Source organism: Sceloporus undulatus, chromosome 8, assembly GCF_019175285.1.
Source record: "Sceloporus undulatus isolate JIND9_A2432 ecotype Alabama chromosome 8, SceUnd_v1.1, whole genome shotgun sequence".
Lineage (NCBI taxonomy): Eukaryota > Metazoa > Chordata > Lepidosauria > Squamata > Phrynosomatidae > Sceloporus > Sceloporus undulatus.
Window position 1 is genome coordinate 12,526,924 of NC_056529.1, and position 22,741 is coordinate 12,549,664.

Here is a 22,741-nt window from a genome sequence, read left to right on the forward strand (position 1 = left end):
TACCAGTGAAAAACCATTTCCCCAAAGGCGTGTATGTTTCATTTCCATAACAGCTATGTGATCACTTCAGAGATCTCAATTGCTGGCTCCAAGTTTCTATTTGTAGCATCAGCCTTAGATATCAAGGTGTGAATATTCTTAAAAGGAAAATGGTGCTACATTGTAACTGTACTGTGCTTGATGCGCTCCTCCTCTTCTGTAAATACTCAGCTGCTAGTCAAAAGCTCTCGGCAGCAAGGCATAATTGTCTGCAGAATACCACACACAAATAACTTGAGATTGTCATAAAATGTAAACCTGGGCCTTTTTTTTTTTAAGAATGGTTTCAATCTTCATGTTAACAAGGTATTTGCAAAATGTGCAACCAAATCAGTTTTCTAGGAATCCTTTTGGTGAAGGAGGAAGCATAGCTTAGCGGTATAGTAGTTTGTTTGTGTGTAGAAGGTACCAGGTTTAGGGGTATAAAGTGGTTAAATGTCTGTACTTCAACCACTCACTCACAAACCACAAGGTTGCGAGTTCAATACCAGCCAAGGGCTCAAGCTCGACTCAGACTTGCATCCTTCTGAGGTTGCTAAAATGAGGAACCAGCTTGTTGGGGGCAATTACCTTATACATTGTAAACTGCTTAGGGAATGCTTAAGTGCACTGAGAAGTGGTATAGAAATGTACTTCGTATTGCTATTGCTATTGCTATTGTATACCTCTGCAACTGCTGCTCTGTTTCTTTTACATTTGCTTGATACTGTGATTTGAATGTTTCTTTTCTCATAATTTAATCTCAATCACCTGGGATGACCTTGAAGGAGAGAGAATGATATGTTTGCAGAATAAAGAGATGTCAGTTAATGTGCCTTAAAATGTCAGCAAATGGCAAACTCCAGACCAAATCTGTCTGGCAGCAGTTGATGCTTTACCACTTCCAGTTGGTTCTAAATATAGGGCTGAATGGGATGGTATACTCCGAGTTATAACTTTTATGTACTCCCCCATGAAAATAAATAAATAAATAGATAAATAGACGTCATCTGCTCTGCAGATAGAAACTTGGTTCTAACCTTTGTCTGGAGTATTAATTTTTTGCAAGCAAGGAGCAAATTCAGACCAAGATATTTGACTGTCAGGGTCCTGAATCCTATAGGCGTTTTCTGCTGCCATGTCTCCCAGTTGTGCCAGCATAAGTAATTTTAAAGACATTGGAAAAGTAGCTGTCCTATCATACATTTACCCCACTGCACAAGGGCAGGTGGAGGCTCTCACATTCAGTTACTCCTCTCAGGTCTGAAGAAGCAGTTCCTGCCCATGTCTCAGAGATAATAGATGCCTCTGTACAAAACACATCCAGGGGAGGGCAACCAAAATGGTGATAGGTCTGAAAACAATGCCATGTGAGGAGCGGCTTTGGGAGCTGGACATGTTTTGTCTGGAGGACAAAAGGTTAAGAGGTAACATGATAACAATATTTGAATATTTGAAATGGTGCCATATTGAGGATGGAGCAAGCTTGTTTTCTGGGCACCAGAGACCAGGACATCCATGCATCTTATGGAAGAGTATTTCTTCATAAACATTTCTGCCAGAACAATCTAGTGCCTCACCAAACTACAAACTTCAAGATTCCTGTGAATGTAGGCACAGAAGTTAAAGTCAACTCACGGCAATATAATTGTATAGAGTGACAGTACCTCTGCCTACCTCACTGGCATCTGGATAAGTGTTCCATTATGCATCTGGGGACATGGGGCTAATTGAGGGGCTGAGGATAGGTGGTGTGGTGCAAGACCTGCAGTGTAAGAGAGAAAAAGATGCTCAGGGAGTTTAGGAAGACTGCTGGCGGCAGAAAAGGAATGGTCCTGCTGCCTCTCAGCATCTGCCACCTACAGCATTTGCCTCACTCTGCAAAATAGCTCCCAAGTAGAATCATTTTAATGTAGAGTAGACCTTGGGCAAGTCACACTCTCTCAGACTCGGGGGTAGGCAATGACAAACCTCCTCTGAACAAATCTTGCCAATAAAACCCTATGATAGGTTTGCCTTAGTGTCACCATAAGTCAGAAATGACTTGAAGGTACACAACAACAACAACAACAACAACAACAACAACATATTAAACTCTCCCTCCCTCCCTCCCACACACATATAGTAAAGCTCATTCTATCATTTCAGCATGCCACTTCCATCACATTTCACCGTGTGTACAATCCTCATCTGCTCAGGAGGTGAAAAATGAATATGAAGAGAGAAAAAACTGTGGCAGAATGAATATGAAGGGAGTAGCCATTGTTGTAATTCACAGTCACTGACTCCCACTTGGGGGTTGGAGGTCAAAGCTTTTGCTCATCATACCATCTCAGTTACCTCATTTCTGCTCCAACTGTTGCCATCCAGGGTTTTATGATCTCTGCATTGTCTGCCTTACAAAAATTCTGAACTTTAAAAATGCACATTGGGGAGGGTGCAAATTGCTCCAGTGCTTGGCAGCAGGCCATAACATCTCCGTTAGTGTGATAAATGTAGGCAGTGTGTCATTTATGTCCTATTACAACAACCTGTTTGCAGTGTTCTTGAAATACCCTCTTTTAATTTGCTTCTACGGCTTAAAATTTGTTTTTGGCGAAAGGCCTTGGGCTTTTTCTCACCCCCGCACCCCTTTGGATGCAATTTTATCATCCTTTGCATTTATTACTAACACAGTCTCAACAGTTTGTACCTGACCTTGATTATCATTTTATATTTATACACTGCTAATGGAATCTTCAACATGAAAACTGCCACAACAATCGTGCATAATATTGCTTAATTCTATAATGGGATGCTAGCAATGGAAGTACTCATAATCTGTATCTGTCTTGAGGTTTTAATCTTACTGGAAGTGAAGGTGGAAGGGGCAAGAGGAGCAGCAAAAGAGGGAGGGAAGGAGGATGAATGGATAGATAGATGATAGATAGATAGATAGATAGATAGATAGATAGATAGATAGATAGATAGATAGATAGATAGACAGACCTTGGGAAGGAAGGAAGGAAGGAAGGAAGGAAGGAAGGAAGGAAGGAAGGAAGGACAGATAGATACATAGATAGATCTTGGCCAATAAATGAACAGAGTGCAGAGGACCAGTCCATTATAATTAGGGTTGTTTTTTTTAAGAAATGGAAAAGCTAGATAGTTCAATCATGTTCATTAATATAAAAATGTAAGAGATCAGAAAAATGCAAGTTAGAAAGTGCTGTGAAAGCTATGTAGTACAATGTCATCCACTGAGGGAGGGCTTCTGTACTCAGTAGTGACATGACTCACATCTGACAAAAACTGCCTGCTGGTTGTAAAACACTACAAAACCCTGATTTATTTCATACTACACTCTTATAACATTTTGATCCCACTTTAATTGCTATGGCTGCTTCCCATGGAATCCAGCAATTCCATGTAGTTTCATGAGGGATTTAGACTTCACAGGCAGATAGCTTTAGTGCCTCTTCAAACCACAAATCCCAGGAGTCCATAAGAAGCAGACACATCATTTAAAAGTGGCATCAAAGTGCTATAATTATGTAATGTGAAGGAGACACCTACCAGTAAAAGAGTTGCTAGAACTTGCATATGTACGGACATGAAAATTCTTTGCTGGATCATGCAGCATTTGGGCAAGTTGCCACTTGGGACTACAACTCCCAGAATCCTCTAAGGAACATGGACACTGCCTGTCTAATCCAACATTCTTTTGAGGCATTTATATCTCACTCTCAATCCATACATGCAGAAGGATAACAACTCATTACTAATAATGGGGATGAGACCATGTATGTTTTACTCTAAAATGGGCTGAACTGCAGGGATGGAATGTTATGCTAGAAGAATCCAGCCAGAAGGCATTTTCCCAAGTACATACCCAAACATTGTTCCATACTTAAAGAGAATGGGAGGAATTGAGAACACATCCCATAAGACAGAAATGTACAGTTATGACTCACTAGATATTTCTGGCCTATAGCTCCCATCAGATAGTCAACAACACCAATAGTGTGTGATTATGGGTGATGGAGTCCAAAACGTCTGGACAACCACAAATGAAATTGAAAGTTGTTGTCCAAAAAGTAACAAGTTCAGATCCAGGAAGCTAAGACATTTTAACAACTCCCAAAAGAGATGCCATGACTCATTGGAAATGGTGATAATGTTTAGTAAAGCAGAAGGCAGTAGGAAAAGAGCGAGATTGTACTATACATGGATTGTTTCAGTCAAGTAAGCCACAGCTCTGAGTTTGCAATAGCTGAGCAAGATTATTGATGACTGAGGATCTTGTTCATAAGGTCATCATAAATTGAAGCAGACTTGATGGTAAAGAACAATAACAAATGTGATTCCTTTGCTGTGCCTTGAGTATTTGATGAGTGCCAAGACATATGTCCATGGTGCTCTTCCAAAGCATTTTAAAAGGGAAAAAAAGACACAGCCCTTGTTTAATAGTGTAGTATTTAATGTCAAAGCATCTTTCTAGAACCCCAAACAATGCATAAGGATTTAATATCCTTCAGTACCTTTGAAAACTGCAATTCATATTGCAAAATGTATCCCTGAAAGTTAAATAGTATTGAGACACATTTTCTAATGTCAACAAAAATTAATTGGCTCTTGGAGAGATATTAATTCTATGCACCTAAAGCCACTGTTTCCCCCCTGATTCTAAATACATTCTAAATCCATCTTTATCTGTTGAAGAAACAATGAAGTAAAGGTCATGTCAGTAACAGAGAAAAATTGGGATGAGTAAAGGACATGTTTTTGTGATTCTTTCTTCTATCATTTTTTTGGAATGCAACACAAATATATCATGATTTACTTATGGGGCAAATGAAATAAATGTCTCAATTTCTGTGACCAACTGCCATTTAAAAGGGGGGGTGTTGTCCCTGAATGCCCCCACCAGCTCACACTGATATGCCCCGCCAGTCTGATTGGTACTTCATGCTCAATCATGTTCTGATCTATTAGACTTGCTGCCATCATGAAGAAGTGATGGTCTGAGTTGGAGAAAGGAAAGATGGGGATTCTGCTGCTGACTTGGTGATGAAGCAAATTCAGGACCCTGGACAGAAACAAAGCTTCTTAATGTGGCTTTAGATACCAGCATAACAGATAGCAATTCTGCAACTGAAGCATGGGAATCAGCACCACTCTGGAACACAAGAAGAGTAAAGTGACTTTGGCCTTCCAGGTGTTTTGTACAGTGGTACCCCGGGTTATGAATTTAATTCGTTCCGCCGCCGCTTTCGTAACCCGAAATGCTTCGTAAGCCGAAAAAGCCATAGGCGCTAATGGGGAAAAGCCGCGATTTCGTGCGAAATAGCGCCGAAAAGCACCAAAAAATTTTCGTAACCCGAAAAAACCTTCGTAACCCGGAACAGTTTTTTTAAATGGATTTTTTTCGTAACCCGGAAATTTCGTAAGGCGGCGCATTCGTATCCCGGGGTACCACTGTATTTCCTCTCTCAGTCACAGACAACATAACCTATGTAAGGGACTGTGGGAGTTCTAGTCCACACAATCTGGCCCAGTTTCCCCATTCTGTTGTAAAGAGTATCACCTGATACTCTTTACAACTACATACTTGAATGTGGCCCTCCCTCACTGCATTATGAAGGATGTGACAAAATTCTACCCATAGTCACATTTCTCTTTGAAATGGAAACTTGAGTTTCAGAATCTAGAATCTAGAGTCAAGCAAAGTCCTCCAACAATTCCAGAAATATCTGTATGAAGACAATTTTCAAAATCCAAACATTTTCAGAAACCTATTCCTAATCCTTCCCCTTCCTTGTCACACCTAAAGAACTTGACTAACTACTCAATTTTTAATAATAAGCAATTGGTAATAATAAGGGAATCATAATTGATTCTGGAAAATAATTAATCTGGAACTAGGAAAGTATCAACGCCAGTGTTCTATATCCTGATTTCTGAACAATCCTAAGCCACCTTAAATCTGATTTTGGGAGAAAGGCAAAATATAAATCCAGCAATAAATAAATAAATAAATAAGCAAGCAAGCAAGCAAGCAAGCAATCTAGAAAGAGGTTTGGTTTTTTTAAAACTGATAGCATTCTTTCAGAAAATGAGAAAGAAAGAGGAAGGTACATTCTCATAAACTGACACACTCACATATGTATGTGCAAGCATACACATAAAGGGCTCAGTCAAGGATCTGTCTTCTCTTAGCAGAAGTACCGATCTTCCAGAACGTAGTTTCCCCTGATTTGGGGGATTCTTCTTCCCCACATTGTTGTTATTCACACCCCACTGAACAATGCCGCTTAGGTTTTTGTATAAGGTCAACAGAGACTACCATGCTGAGAAGGGGGTAGGAAAGCCTGGTTCCCACAGCCCAATGACACATGCCTATATCTGAATGCGACCCAATCTATTTACAACTATGAAATTATTTGCATGCTTCCTTCAGATTTAAGGAAAGTTTCCAGTCATATGTAGCAATGTAAATTATAACTGACAACTTATTTCAAAGACATAGCCATGCTAGTCTGGAAAAGCAGTATGCAAAGGAATCTTGTAGCACCTTTGAGACTAAATGAAAGAAAGAAGGTGCATCTGGGAAAGTAGGCTTAAGTCTATGAAACCTCATGCTACCAACTTCTTTCTTTCAGTTAGTCTCAAAGGTGCTACAAGATCCCTTCTCATACTGAGAACTTATTCATTGAAATTATACACCACGTTTCCTACAGAGAGCTAAGATAACATACTTAATTCTCCTGATCCCCATTTTTATCTTCAGGACAACCATACGAGGTAAATTAGGCTGAGAGAGATTAATAATCCAGTAAGATTTCTCAGCCTGACTTGAACCTAAGTCTCTGCAACACTAATCACCACCACAAAATAGTGGTAATGAGTATAAAAGATGCCTGGCCTTACTGTAATTTATATTTTATCATAAATGCAAAGAATGCAGTGAATGAACAGGTTCCATTTTCATTTCCATTACTGGCCAATTTCCAAGTTATCAAGGTAAATATCCATCATTGTTCTCGGTTTCGCAGTAAATCTGAAGAATCACCAAATGCTTTGAATGAATGACCAAACTGTATCCCCAATTCCATCATCTACCATTTACCACTAAATGTCACCCTTTTCCAAGCTGCTTTGGCAGCTGTCTAGAACAAGCTCGGTGATAGAATAATTTCTGATTCTTGTTAAGGCTTGATGCTGGGAGAGAAAATTGAACATTGCCCAAGAGGCATCCCCTTTAAATCTGACTGTGCATAGTCAACATTAAAACTGTACTAGACACGAAAAGTTATCATAAAACTCAAATGTGTAGCTAAAACTCCATTCCCCTTCACAATGAGTGCTCTTTGAATTGATTACGGCGAGCTTGCTTAAGTGTTTGGAGACTGCGCCTCCATCATAACCTTCGGGGAACTCCCCGCTCCTTCCTAAAGCAGAAGTATAATTCACTTCCCACCTCTCAAATATAGTGCTCTTATCAAATAAAAATTCATATTTAATAGAACACTGTAACAGTACTCCTTTTAATATTCCAGACTAACTCTCCTTGGACTCTGCAGTTTAATGAAAAGACACTGAGAGAAAGATTTGTACTAGCATTTGAGGTACTTGCTATACAGGGGGGAAAATTCAATTTCTTCCCCCTCCTACATCTGAGAAGTTGTAATCTATGATTAACCTTTATGCTAAGCATGTTACAGGTCTCAGTGATGGAGTACTGATTCTCTGTAGCAACTTCATACACTTCTGAAATAACATCTGAATGTGTTCCTTCCAACTGTTTTCTTGATTTACACCAGAGGTGAAAATTGTACAGTTCTCCATGTGTTTTTGGAGTGCAGCACCCAGCATCTCTATTTCATATACTGGTTAGGGTTACTGGGAGTTCAACAACATCTAGAGGTCTAAAGAAGTCTAAAGAATTCCCACCCATTAATGTGTGCCATAAATGTATGCCTGTGTAAGAAGTCTAGGAGATTGACAGCTGTCACCCAGGTCTCAACATGATGGAGTTCTCTCAATACACCACTCTCCCCAAAGTTACCTCTTTGAGAAATGACAAAAAAAATAGTTATGCCCATATAAATCATCAAGCATATTCCAGCCATTGTTTACAGAAAGTGACAATATCCTAATTCTAGCAAGAGTAGACAATATTAAACCAGCGATTCCAAATCTCAAGTCCCCAGATGTTGCTGTATCTCCATTTCCAGAAGCTGCAGCCAAAAGGACTGATTGGGTTGGACTGGATGGGATTCAGAGAGCTGCATTTCAAAAACTTCTGGGCATTCCCAGGTTGGAAAGATAACCTAGATAACCAAATACTCCATCCTGACAGATGGCAGATGTCTATGCAAGCAAGCACATGATGAATACAGTGTGCATAGGATCTGATTCAAGACCATATGCATCTGCTATGTTTTTGCCAAACAGATGAAGGCTGCCAAGTACGAACCTCATTACTTTGAACCTGTGTGATCCACATGGAAGAAGAAACTCATTATGTGGAAACTATTGCCTTTTCCAGTTGCCTTCACTTGATAATTGCAGAGCAGTCTACAAAGACAAACATATCTGGAGGTGACCACAAACACATTGGACTGAGACCCATCTATAACTGTGACAGATGACATTGAAATGAGACTAAAGGATGTTTGATCTCAAAGGTGGGACTGAAACTTGACTGTGGAGAACAAAGGGTGAAAGAGCAATTTTCACAAGGGATGTGCAACTATTTCATGGAAATGTTCACTTCCCACATTGGAAGACATTGTTGGGCCAATTTTCCCAGATATCTGATTCTCAGCATTGCTTACTGCTCTCGGTGGAAAGTCCCAACCAGCTATTTTCTCTTTTAGGATTTTGTTTATCGGTTCCCTGCTTAAATCACTGCATTAGCTAAAAAATTGCACTTCGTTCCATTGTCTTCCAGGATGTTTTGTCTCATCTGTGTGCTTTTTTCATCATAAATTTGACAATCCCTTATCAAATCACAGTTTTGTTTCAGACAATTATCTACAGAATCAAATGTGCATTGTGTTCTTTTGCTTGCTTCCACACTTGTTTGAAGAGAGCACAAAATACAAACATCCACAGGTTGTTTCATCGCTATATTAAAGTAAATGAAAAATATGTGCCCAGGTGAAATACAAGAAATAAAAATTAGAGATGTACACTGTTTCTTCAAGTGCATTGCCCACATACCCTACTCAAAGGTCATTCAAGCAATACACACACACACACATACACACACAACCCAAGCAAAATAATTCTCATTAAAAAGGGTTCCTCATGGTGCAATATTCCAACTAATTTCTAAAACGGGCCAAAAATCTCCCTACAGATTTGCATAAGTATCAACAACGTAATTAAAAATCAACATAATTAAAAGAAATAAGAAATAATTACTGCATGCCACAGGCAATAAGCAAACAGGAATCCTTAAAGACGGAATTGTAAAAATAAGTATCTAAATTTCCATTAAAATGCCCTGCCTACACTGGCTTTTAATTTTAAGAGAAGTGGTCCTGTGAAGCCATTTGCTATAGCATTTTAGAGTTGTTCTGGTTTTCCCATTGTGACAAGGAAATTATTCAAAGGTCTGCATTGTCCCCTATTCCTGTATGGTTAGAAATCAGTGGGAAGTTGTCAAAAGCTTCATTAAATTGTGCATGCTTGGGACAAGGAAAACAAATCCAATTCTTACTTTCTTTATTGCTACAACAAAGCTTTAAACCAGGGTTGGGCCACAGCCAGGACTGCTTTTGTAGCCTTGTTCCTGTTTGCAAACATACAAAAAGGAAAAGGAAAGGGGAAATGAAAAAAATGATATAATCACAGAATCAGAGTTGAAAGAGACCTCAAGTGAACTGTGGCGACATCCAGTCCAAACCCTGCCATGCAGAAACACCAGTCAAAGCACTCTCAACAGATGGCCATCCAGCCTCTGTTTATCGACCTCCAAAGAAGGAGACTCCATCACATTCCAAGGGAATGTGTTCCACTGTCAAACAGCTCTTACTGTCAGGAAGTTCTTCCTGACGTTTAGGTAGAAGCTCTTTTCTTTCCCATGTGTCTGTGTGTGCCTTGTTGAAATGAAATGTAGCTTGATTCAAAAATGGGACAGAACAGACATATGACTAAATACATGTGTATCTAACGTGAACCAGAAAGAAAGTGATCTCTGTTCTTGCACTAATTTGTGGGTTGCAAAGAGAGTAGCATCGGAGAAGGAGGACCACCTAGAAGTTTGATGCTGAAGGGAGGATGTAGCATCACACTCACACTTGGTGCCACTTTCTGCTGCTGTCATTGATTTATTTTATAGTTATAGATGTTATTTTATCATTGTTAATTGTTTTATTTGCATTCCTTGTAAACCTTCTTTGCAGCCATTAAGGCTGAAAGTCAGTCTATAAACACAACAGAACAAAGGTAACAAGGGATCTTCAGGATGTTGAAACCTAAGAAATTTGTTGTAGCATAAACCTTTGTGCACTTGTGTTCACTTCATAATCTAGTCCACAGAAGCTTCTGACACAATAAATTTGGGAGCCTTGAAGAAGCTACAGGATCATGGTTGCTCTTCTTCTTCTTCCTGTGACAGACTGGTTTCCAGTCAAATGCCTTTAGAATTTAAAATAAATGCATTGTTGTTGTTTTTGTGTGCCTTCAATTCATTTCGGACCTATGGCAACTGTAAAGCGAACCTATATTTCTGTACACAAAAAAAAAATAATTCTGAACAAAAAGTATTATTTCTTCCATAGGAAAATGCTGTTTTCCCAACAAAGCTATGAAGTGTGAATTTTGAATCGAATATGTCCTGAACTGTGGCGATTCTGATCAGTCCAAGATCCCTTTCATCAGGATTTCTTGACACTCACTAAACACATTCTTCAAGCATTTGTCCAATATTCTTCCCATCCTTATTTCTTTTACTTTCTTCCTCCATTTTATGCCCAATGTTCTATTATTAAACCTCTTGTGCCCACTCCCTGGACTTTCCAACCAACTAACTAGTCCAACAGACACTGGTTTTTCATAAACTGGAGGGAAATAATTCCTCATTTTTTGGGGAAAAAATGAATAAAGGAAAGACCAAAACTGGGAGATACATTCATTCTTTTTTAAAAGGGCTGCATACATGAGCTGGATGTAGATTGAGACTCATGGAATGGTGTTTCTGTGCCATTCTTCTTCAGCCATGAGAATAAACTCATTGAATACTCACTGTCATTTCAAAGATAAGTGAAAATGGACTCATTTTCAAATGTATTGAGAGCTTGCTAACAATTTTACGGTGCATGAACATTTTCGTTTATGACTGGCTTTCCCAAATGTATATATATGTTGGAGACATTTTCCTCCCTCTCACTGTCACTGCCCCTCTCTCTCTTTCTCTGTTGCGAGTGAGGGAGCTGACCACATATATCTGAATCAATGATATGCAATTTCTATTTTGATTTCCTCCCCCCACCCCACCCCCATAGTATTATGACAGACCTGAAATATCATTTTGCCCCTTTTTCTTCTGGCTGGTGCTTCTTTCTGTCCATGTATATTTATGCAGCCATCTAAAAAAGGGCCTTTTCTATTTCTCATAGTCAATTTAAGTAATTTTTATTTCCAATTCTGCCGTGTCACAAATGGTTGAATCACAGCTACACCTTTTCACGTCTCGTCTTGGTCTGCCGACAATCCAGCGCAATTGTCATTCTGCTTTAACTAAGCCAGTTCATGGTTGAAAAGGTGTTCAGGATATCAGTGTGGAAGAAACTGAATGATCTTTATCCAGTATTTTTTCCTTCGTTTGTAATACACACACACATACACACACACAAGAGTAAGTGTGACATAGTAGTTTGAGAGTTGGACTAGGACTCTGCTTATCAGGATTCAATTCCATACTCAGTCATGGAAACCAGCTGAGTGACCTTAGGTGAGTCACACACTCTCAGCCCCAGAAAATCCAATGATAGGTCCATCTTAGGGTCATCATAAGTCAGAAATGACTTAAAGGCACACAACAAAAACAAAAACAATGCACACATGCCTCTGATCATTGTCAAATGGCTTTACCATTCATCTGTATCCAAACTCAATGGCTTGCTTTTAAACCAGAAATACAATTTGATAGTCTTATGCTCGCCATGGTGAAAGAAAGCTTCCATATGCAGAGACAGTATCACAAGTCAAGACAGATGTGTGAAAGAAACAATGAGTAAGAGAGAGAAATGAGAGAAAACTCTCTTTTCGTTTAAATTTAACATTCCCACTCACTTGCATTCAGGCTAACAAGGTTAAACATTAATTATTTCAATCTTCATAAAGAGAATGATAAAATCTCAACATTTTTCTTCCCATCGGGTGAAGATGACAAGAATTCTTACACATTTTTCAAATACTTTTTTCATCTTTGTGTGGTTTTTGTGATACAAATTGCACAAATTGTTCTTTTGCACAACTTTCCCCCCTGCAAAACTACTATTCAGCTGACCCACTGCACAGTCCTTGCCATCTCATCTGGAAAAACAATGTGAAAAGCAAAGACTTCCGGTAAATGTTAGGAGCTTCTGAACTCCCCAAATCAGAATTCCTCTTATGAGGAATGTTTTTTATGTCTTTAAACAGAGGCTGGATGGTCATCTTTCAGGGATGCTTTGACTGTGATTTCCTGCATGGCAAGGCGTTGGACTGGATGGCCCTTGTGGCCTCTTCCAAGTCTATGATTCTATGAAAATGTATACTTATGGCAAAAGGAATGGACTTAGGCACCACCATCAGAAGCACAGATGTGTTTCAAAATCTTTTCATAGCATTATTAATACAGGATTGATCCAAATTCCAGCATTTCAGAAACCTGACCCGCTTTACTCCCTGAGAAAACAATACCACTTCACTTGCTCTTAATATTAAAAGGCATTGATTTTGTCCAGAGCCCAGAACTCAGCACACAGATTATAACCATTAAGTCAGTGCAGAACTAATCTCAGCATCAGCATTTCTAATCTAATCTGTCTCTTTCTTGCCCACTTTCTGATGCACCATGCTAGGTGGAAATTCACCAGATATTTCATGCTGGTTTAAATAACTGACTGTGACAGAAAATCCTGGAACAAAAACGTGATATAACAAAATGCCTCTCTCTTCCCACTTTCTACATTGCTTTCCATATCTGGGAGATGGCGCCTTCCACACTAGTTTGTAACTCAGACTTTAAAGACTCATCCTAGGCTGCATTCTCAGTGCAGACACCACTTTAACTGCCATGGCTCTATGCTATGGAATTCTGGGAACTGTAGCTTGTTGTGATGCCAGAGCTCTCTAAGAGAGAAGGTTAAAAAAATAGAATTCCATAGCATTGAGCCCAGGGAGTTAAAGTTGTGTCAAAGTGGATTATTTCTGCACTGAGGATGTAACCTAAGATGCAGAACCTTATTCTCCAAATCAGTTCAGCATTCAAGGTTCATTACCCCAGAGTAGATTCACCTCCTCACTGACACAGGAACCACTACCCACTGTTTTAAAGCTTCATTATGTTCCTCTCTTTCATATTACACTAAGGGAGATCATACAGCCCTCCAGGGCTATCTTGTCCCCACTCCTGCAGTGCCTTGGGGATAAGAGAAGTTGTTTCAAAGTGATCACCATGTTTGGAGAACCCTTGCCTCCCAGGTGAAAAAAAACTGCCGGATTTTGTTCTTTCAAAAAGGCCTCAAAAGTACCCAAAATGTTCCCTACCCAAAAACTTGGTGAGGATGTCCCCTAAAGGATTTTTGGTGGCCAAAAAAAATATCTCTTGGGTATATGTGATGAGGAGTTGCTCACCAAAGTCTCCTGGGGGTGCTAATAAGGCCTTCTTGCCTTCCACATTTGCCCATCCCTGACTTTATGTAATACAAAAAAACAAAAACAAAACCCTATAACACAAGGAAGAATCCACAAACCAAAGACATTCCAGCAGAACAAGTACAGGCAATATCAAATGAAATAACCAGCAGCTCAGCAAGTTATGCTGTCAGATTTTCAGGAACAAACAAATCTAAAGATGACATTGATGCTTGCCACTGTGCTCTGAATGGGGATCTGAAAGCACAAGCTTAAAAACCTTCAGTTTAGGCATGGAGTTTTGGAGCAACATCTTCGTGGCTGGTCTAAGGGAGGAAGTAATAGTTCATTTCTTCTGGCATCTGAACTGTTCATTGAACTTCCCGTGTTTGGATTCCTTCTAGACCTTTCTTCTCATGCTGCTGAGCCTTGCTGTTTGGACCTTGAAGCCTTCAGACTGTGAATGCACTACTGTTCCTTGCTCCTTTGCAGATGTCCTTTTTTGCATTGCCTGAAGCATGAAAGAAGCTTCAATGGAAAATAGGCCTTATGAAACCAATAGGTGCCCTTCCCAAGATGGTATACTATCTCAGTGGAAGAGCTAACCTTTCTCTCCACCACTTCATCACCCTATTTCCAGGTGGTGGTGGTGGTAGTTTCTCAGTGGTGGTATGAGTGGAGCAGTATATCTGGGGACTGCAATCTATCCAGTTGTAGGATAGAGGTAGTACTTACCCATGTAGCTATTTCTATCCCTAACCTATTTTTCTATGCAGTTTTCCTCAGAAGATATTCCTACCCCAAGGGAATAGACTTTCAGGGAAGCAAATTTTATTCCATATCAGGACCCACAAACTAGCCTCTTGGCAAACCTGTATCAAGATATTATTGGTGGTGACAATAATAATAATAATAATAATAATAATAATAATAATAATAATAACCATAAAAAGGAGAAATCTGCAAAGTGGTCTTCTAAGGACATCAGAGTATCTCAAAGTATCTTCTGAGAAATTTCATACCATCTCTAATAAAAAAAAATCATAGCAAGGCATCGCTAACCATGGGTTTGATCTATACATGGACGATCTCTGTGTGTTCTTAAACAGTATATTATTTTATGGCACATGATTATTAAGAGCTAGACTTTGTAGTTCATTTCCTTTTTAAGTGGAAAAGCTGTAGACCAGCAAATATCCTAGGACTCCTTGAATCACCAGTAAAATAAATTTTGTGATTTGCACTGTACTTCTGTATTGAAATATATTTGACCTGTCCAGGTAGCTATGACTACCAGTGAAATACCATCTGTATATCATGATAATTCAGTAAATAACTTGTGTCAGGTCTGTAAAAAAATTCATAAACTGGGTGATTTATTTGTTAATGGATCAAAGCTCTCTTTTGGAGACCTGCACTTTAAATCTAATTTACCTGGAAGAAATGTTTATGTGACTCTCTGCAGCGTAAATAGATCATGATTTTTTTTCTCCTGAGCTTACCAGGTAAATAAACCGAACACATGATTTTTTTTCAGGGTTTGAGAGAAAATATTTCATTGTAAACAGTAGGCAAAAACAGGTAGAATTCTTCTTTTTTAAATATGCCATTTGATTAATGGGATGCAGAAGAAACAATTTAACTTTTACACTGAACATATATGCAAAGCAGAATTAGAATCGCATGTTAAGAATTGGAGGACAAAATATCAAAGTTTGAGATATGCGGATGACACCACACTAATAACACAAAATAGCAAAGGCTTGGAATTACCATTGAAAAAATCAAGTAACAAAGTGTAAAGGCAGGGTTATAGTTGAACATTAGGAGAACAAAAATAATGACCACAGATGATTTACATAACTTTACAACAGACAAGGAAGACATTAAAACAGTTAAAGATTTCCCATACTTTGGCATACATAATAATATTCAATAACCAGAATGGAGACTGCATTCAAGACATCAAAAGACTAGGGGTGTAGCCACACTGCAGAATTAAAGCAGTTTGACACCACTTTTACTGCCATAAGGTTATCCTACAGAATCCTGGGATTGGTAGTTTGGTGAGGCACCAGACCGCTCTGACAGACCAGATTGAATACCTCACCAAATTACAAATCCCAGAATGCCACAGGATGGAGCCATGACAGTTAAAGTGGTTTCAAACTACTATAAATCTGCAGTGTCCCTACACTCCAGGAGTTGGAAGGGCAGCAATGAAGAACTTAGACAAGATTCCTAAGTGTAAAAATACATAATTGGATACCAAAGTCAGGATTGTCCATGATAATGTATTTTCAATATCTATGTCTCATTGTGAAGGCAGGAGTAAGCTCATTGAATAATACAAATGTAATAATTCAACCCTTATAAAAGTCCCACTGATTAACTAGGTCTTCTCTAGATGAAATTACCTATTGGAAAAAGGCTTGAATGCCCAAATTGGCTGAAATTTCATCAGCCCATTTTTAAAACCTGAAATATTAATTACATCCTTCCAAGCCATCAACTAATCAGTTCCAGAACCTGAACATGAATGGCACTTTAATTTTTTTTCCCTAACTGAATGGAGATAAAAACAAAAGAATTGCAAGCACTGATCAGCTCTGTTTTCAAACATAACATTCCTAAATTGGCTTTTTAAAAACATTGCTTGGATGCTCACTATGACAGGGCTGCAAATGCCCTTTCATTCTCTGGGAAAATTAGAAGAGGTTAAGTGGGATATCAAACTGAATTAAGCATTTAACTGTATCTGGACAGAACCCTCTGTCCTTGAAACAGCTAATGATTTCATGTTATTTTTACTACTATCTTGCCTGAAAACAGTGAATATTCAAGCCTGAGAATGCTTTATCTTTCTTAGCTTTCGGTTTCAGAAATGACCCTTAGCAAGAGTTAGACCATTAGCTAGATAACTGGTCTGAACATGAATTGTGATGCAACATTATTCCCCACTTTACTTCCATGCAATATGCTTTTGCACAGGAAATGACCATTTGAGGCTAAATGTAAAAATGGAGCTTGCTGAGGATCTTGGAAGCTAAGCAGGTTCATCCCTGGTTAGTACTTGGATGGGAGACTGCCAATGAATTCCAGGTGCTGTAGGCTATATTTCAGAGAAAGAAACTGGGCGAGCCACCTCTGAATATTCCTTGCCGAAGAAAACCCTATGAAACGTTCACATTTTGTATGCATCTTAGAACTCCATTAATGAAAGCGGAAACTAGGGGAAGAAATGCATACATTTGTGCATTCATTCAGAAAGTGACCTTTTGGGCCATTCTTATAGACGCTAAAATGATCTGAACCCTGGTTCATGCCACATAAAGACAGAATTTGGGGTTAGAAAAATCCCATTATGGTACTCTTGGCCAGGACACACAAGTCCTGCTGCCATCTCTATATTTAAACATATATTTAAATGTTGGAAGCTTTTAAAAATAAGCCTTCAATTTTTAGAATTACATCAATAAAAATAATGAGAACTTTTACAGTTGAACATAATTAGATGCTGATAATTAAACAAACTGGAGTTTGTTTGGAGCTAGCTTTCTCTGATCTCAGCTTTGAGAAAAGATCAATATAATTAAAATTATATCAATTCCTCTCATCTTCAAAATTATTTTAATCCCATGAGACTCTTTGGGCTGGCAGTGCCATACACAGTGGGAGCAGTAGGGATATGGTCTTATCACAATAGCATAAACTAAGGAAGTAGCTTCTGACAAACTAGAACATAGAAAGCCATGCCATGCTGCCAGGCTATTATTGTCTATTTTATATCCTGGTATCTTTCTGCCCAAAAAGTGGTCATGATCCAGCCAAACCTGAGCACAGCATATTGGGGTAGAGCAAGCATAATAAATCGTGGCCCTTCATATGTTTTTGGACTGCAATGCCCTCCAGCTTGACCAACACAGCCGATGGTAAGGATAGTTGGGAGTAGCAGTCGAAGCATAAAAAGAGACCAAGGACCTTATCAGACAAGGGAAATTGGAAGTATAATCCAAATGCAATCATGGGGTTTAACGTTATTGCGTGATAGACTACCACAGGTAATTTTGGGCAATGGGAAGTCAGTCCAAACACAATCATGGGGTTTAATATTATTGCGTGATAGACTACCACACATAATTTCAGGCAATGGGAAGTCAGTCCAAACGCAATCATGGGGTTTCACGTTATTGCATGAGAGGTGATCACACTCAATTTCAGGCAACGGCAAGCTATTTTCAGGCAATGGGAAGCCAGTTCGAACGCAATTTGAATTCACATAAATTCGCTGAACTAGTGAATTCATGTGAATGCGTTCTGGCCCCACTTTCTTTTCATTCAAAATTAAGAGAAATAAACTCCAAAGTCCCACATGCTATATGATAGTGAAAAACTTTTATTTCTTTAAAACACCTAACACATTTTGGCCTTATCACCAATTTATTTTAATTTTTATTTATCTCAAGCATTTAAATCCCACCTTTCTCCTACAATGGGATTCAAGGTGGGTGGGATTCAATTGGCCTCCTTGAGGGGCAATGCTCAGAAAATTCTGGAGTTGTAGCCGGCACTGTCTATAGAAGTGAACCTTTGAGCATTAGAAAGAATATGAAGAGCTTGAGGACAATCCTAATCAGAGTGATTTGATTGAGCAGGCAGCTGAAATGCTCTATGGGCTCATCCATGCCCGCTATATCCTCACAAACCGTGGCATTGCTCAAATGCTTGAAAAAATACCAGCAAGGAGACTTTGGCTACTGTCCTCGAGTTTATTGTGAGAACCAGCCCATGCTGCCCATTGGTTTATCTGATATCCCAGGTGAAGCCATGGTCAAACTGTACTGCCCTAAGTGCATGGATGTTTATACCCCCAAATCTTCCCGCCACCATCATACAGATGGGGCCTATTTTGGAACTGGCTTTCCTCACATGTTGTTCATGGTGCACCCCGAGTATCGGCCGAAGCGGCCAGCCAACCAGTTTGTGCCCAGACTTTATGGTTTCAAGATCCACCCAATGGCTTACCAGCTGCAGCTTCAGGCCGCCAGCAATTTCAAGAGCCCAGTCAAAACTATCCGTTGATCTTCTGCGTCCAGGTGCCCAGGGTCCTGCTCTGATAAACCCCTTTAATTCAGTCAGGGCTGCTTATACTTTGATTTTGGTGATGTCCCTTGTGGACTATTCTTTGTCACCCTCCAGCCTGATTTTTAGTATCATTTTTGGTGTGCGGTTTAAATTTAATAACAATTTCTGTTAATTCCCAGAAACACAGACTGTAACACACAAATTCAGTAAACACCTCTAATGTCATCATTTTGTGGGGATTTTTTTCTTTTTAAAAAATAAAATACATTAAAAATGTAAAAAAAAAAAAGAATAGAAGATATTAGAAGGGAGGAAATTCAAATCCTTCCTTCTGATGCTCAAAGGTCCATCACATCTGTAGAGAGTACAGACTGCAACTCTAGAGATTTCTGAGAATTTCCCCTGAAGAAAGCAAGTGGTGCTAAGGCTAAAGCTTGTTGGACTTATTAAGACTTACGAGTTTTTTGACCACTATAAAGCACATGGGACTTTGTCTCCTTTTATTCTTGCACTATGAATACATACTTCTGAATTTTTTTGTTCTGTCCCTGCTCAGTTTACTGGGAGTTGTGGTGAAACAACATCTGTAAGGCTGTAGTTTGGGCTAGAGTGTTGGACTAGGATTGAGGAGACATAGGGGTACATTCTTAGTCCCAAGTAGACCCATTGAAATGCATGAGGCTTAATGTAACTGGTGACTAGCAAATTCATCCAGTTCAACGGGACTAACACTGGATTGGATTTAGTCCATGGCATTGAAGGAAAGGGGGAAATCATCAACTTTGATTTTGCTTGATCACAATATATGTTGCTCTGGTTTGCCAACTTGGAAGGGATATTCCCTCCTATATGTGATAGAAACCCAAGGGTATCTGACATCTATTGTCACTATCTGTGTAAGTATTACTTATCTCGATGATTCTACTCTAGTTGGAACTAATAGCGGATGTACCCCCAAGATATTAATCCACAGTCTGAAAGGTTCAAATCTGATCATGAACTGGATTGCCCCAGTGCCTAAGCATATGCAGCTGGCTTGCACACACATGTTCCTGACTTGGTGATTTGCATGAGCAAAACAGCCAGGAAGGGTCTAACATAATCTAGTATCAGCCCAGCAACCGTGATGTTAATAATTAGATTGAACTCTTAAACTACCCAGTGTCAACGTGAAACTCAGAATTCTGGAAACAAGATTTCAATTCAATTAGGTTGATCATGCAGTGAATAAGTAAGTAGATTCCTTTTTTAAAAAAGGGATTCTTTGGTGTTTGCTGAACATAGCAGATTTATTGCTACCTAGGAATGTTTAGAAGCCATAAGTAAATCTGGGTAGGGCTAATTAGGCCTAATCTTGCCAATTTTGTAGATTTACAGGAACACAACTCAGGGGAGCTGTATAATTCAACTTTTGCTGAATTGCAACAGCTTTCCTCAGCCTGGTACGTTCGAGATGTGTTTGCATTCTCCATCCAACTGCCTGGTGCCTTCTCAGTGTGGTGTCTGTGTGTCAGAGTAGTCCAGAGGGAACCATGTTGGAGAAGGTTGAATTAGAGAGATCATTGGCAATGCTCAACACAGAGAGATGTATACTGCTAAATTTCACAAACAAAAAGAACAGTCTTTTAACATCACAGTATTCATGCCAAGAATCACTGGCTGATCTCTCTCTCTCTCTCTCTATCTGTCTGTCTGTCTGTCTTGTTTGTCTGCCTATCTCTCTCCAGCAATGTGCATATCTCAGAACTATATCCTCTAAAACCAATTTGAAATAAATGGATTTCCAATGCATCTTTAAAAGCTTGAAAATGGAGGGAGTGTTCCTTAAATCAAAGGGCTATCACTGAGAAGACACTGTCTCTACAGCCCAATTTACCTGATAAACTAAACCCTCTGATGCTGAATACAAGGCATGTTCTCAACACTTGCAGTGTTCAAAATTTCAGGTGACACTGTGCATGGTGCCTCTGCAATGCATTCTTGTGCATGGGAACTGATGCATATATTCAGTCCCAACATTGAGGTCTAACCTCTTAAACACATAATGTTTGGGGGAGAATTGAACCCAAACCCTGTCAAAAGTTAGTAGTACAATCAATCTACCATCTGAATACAACAGGGCCAAAATGGAACATGTGTGCTTCTGAAACACATAGATTCAAAATGAAGATATTAGGGGTTCAGAATGTGAGTAAAATTCCCCTCTCGGTGTCCTATAATACCAGCAATGGTTATTCTGTGATGACAAATAACTCCAATTGATAGGTGTGATATAGCAAAGCAACCTGAGCAATGTATTGGTAAAACGGAGATCAGCTGAACTAGTTAAACTTGTGTCACATAAAATGAGGGAATAATAAACATCCAAGTGCCTTGGCACAAATGTGGCTTCAGTGATTTGAAAAAGGATAAGTACAATCAGGATAGATATCTATGGCTGTGTGAAAATGACTCCTCTTTCCAAATCCCCCATCCTATCTGTAAGTGGAGGTGTCAAAATGAGCATCTCACCAAATTTCTACAGGAGAAAAATAATTTGGGGGGGGGGTCTCCAGTAGCAGCTATATTAGCATAATTTCCCCATTTTCACAACAATTAGGTAGCAGCTTAACCACCATTTTGTATATTTCACAATGTCCCAGATCTAGCATCAGTTTGTAATATTGTGGGTGTGGGATTAGTGCTCCCACAAATAAATGGAAGTGAGTGAGTGTGTGTGTGTGTGTGTGTGTGTGAGAGAGAGAGAGAGAGAGAGAATATGAGGATAGGTTTGGAAGACCACTTACTGTTAAAGACCATATCCATTACCTAAGGCCTTGGGAATATGGCTTTACATATATTTGGGTTTCTGACTTCCACAGTCTCTTAGTGTTGACCGTGTTGATCAAACTATGTTGAGGGCTGAAAATTCTTCATGCCTGCATTACTCAGAGAGAGAGAGAGAGCTCTATTGTATGGTTTAGAATTTAATAAAGAAATAAATATATCTTCAATACGTAACAATGCTACCAGAACACATAGTAATAGATGTCCATCAACCTGGATGATTTTAAGAGGGGATTAGACATATTATAAAGTCTGTTTGTCGAGATCGCCAGCTATCAGAAGTACATTAGTACGTATGTTTGTCAATACCAACTGCAAACACATACCAGAGAGTATTACTGTGTACATATTCTGCTTCCAGGAGCAACTAGATGACCACAATGGGAATATTGTACTGAATAAAAAAGTTCCCTGCTCTGATTTTATGTTCTAAATCCAGGTTAAAATAATGCTGAAACCCAGCATATTCTAGTGTGCTCATCAAATCACCTACTATCAACCTTATCAAAATGTTGTTGATGCACTGCAATGTTTTGGCTATGAAGTTGAATCTTTTCGGCAGCCTGATTTGATTTAGAAAGAACTGCAGCCAATGTCATATTTTTGACTGAGGTACAACACATTTCAGATTAAATCATTAGTCTCCAGAGTTTTAACCATATTGCAAATAAGTTGATAAAATATTTGCAGCTGAATAGATGACAACTGCCTGAAACATGGGACTAAACAGCTGAAAGAATGAAGTCCACTATACATGATGGGTCAATAATGCATAGGCAATTAGTGAACCATTGATTCATAGTGCTGAAATGACTTATAAATGTCTAGAGATGTGCTGTCTCTATAGCTTGTAGCAATTAATTTTTTTCTCTTTTGTGGTTTGTTCATGGATGCAGAGAACAAATGAGAACGCTTTATTCAAAAGCATCTAATCAAAGATCAGTTTGTCAATGGAAGATAAACTGTGGCTCATTCTCTC

At 39.1% G+C, this 22,741-nt stretch overlaps 1 protein-coding gene across 1 annotated transcript in view; it reads left to right on the top strand.

Moving 5' to 3' along the window:
• Positions 1–19,217, top strand: part of LOC121914389 (casein kinase II subunit beta-like) — a 120,748-nt gene extending 101,531 nt beyond the window's left edge. The window contains 3 exon segments of the mRNA XM_042437780.1: positions 6,788–6,801; positions 18,453–18,581; positions 18,583–19,217. Of these exon segments, the coding sequence (XP_042293714.1) occupies positions 6,788–6,801; positions 18,453–18,581; positions 18,583–18,933 (494 nt within the window). The 3' untranslated portion in view covers positions 18,934–19,217.
• The last annotated feature ends 3,524 nt before the right edge of the window (positions 19,218–22,741 follow it).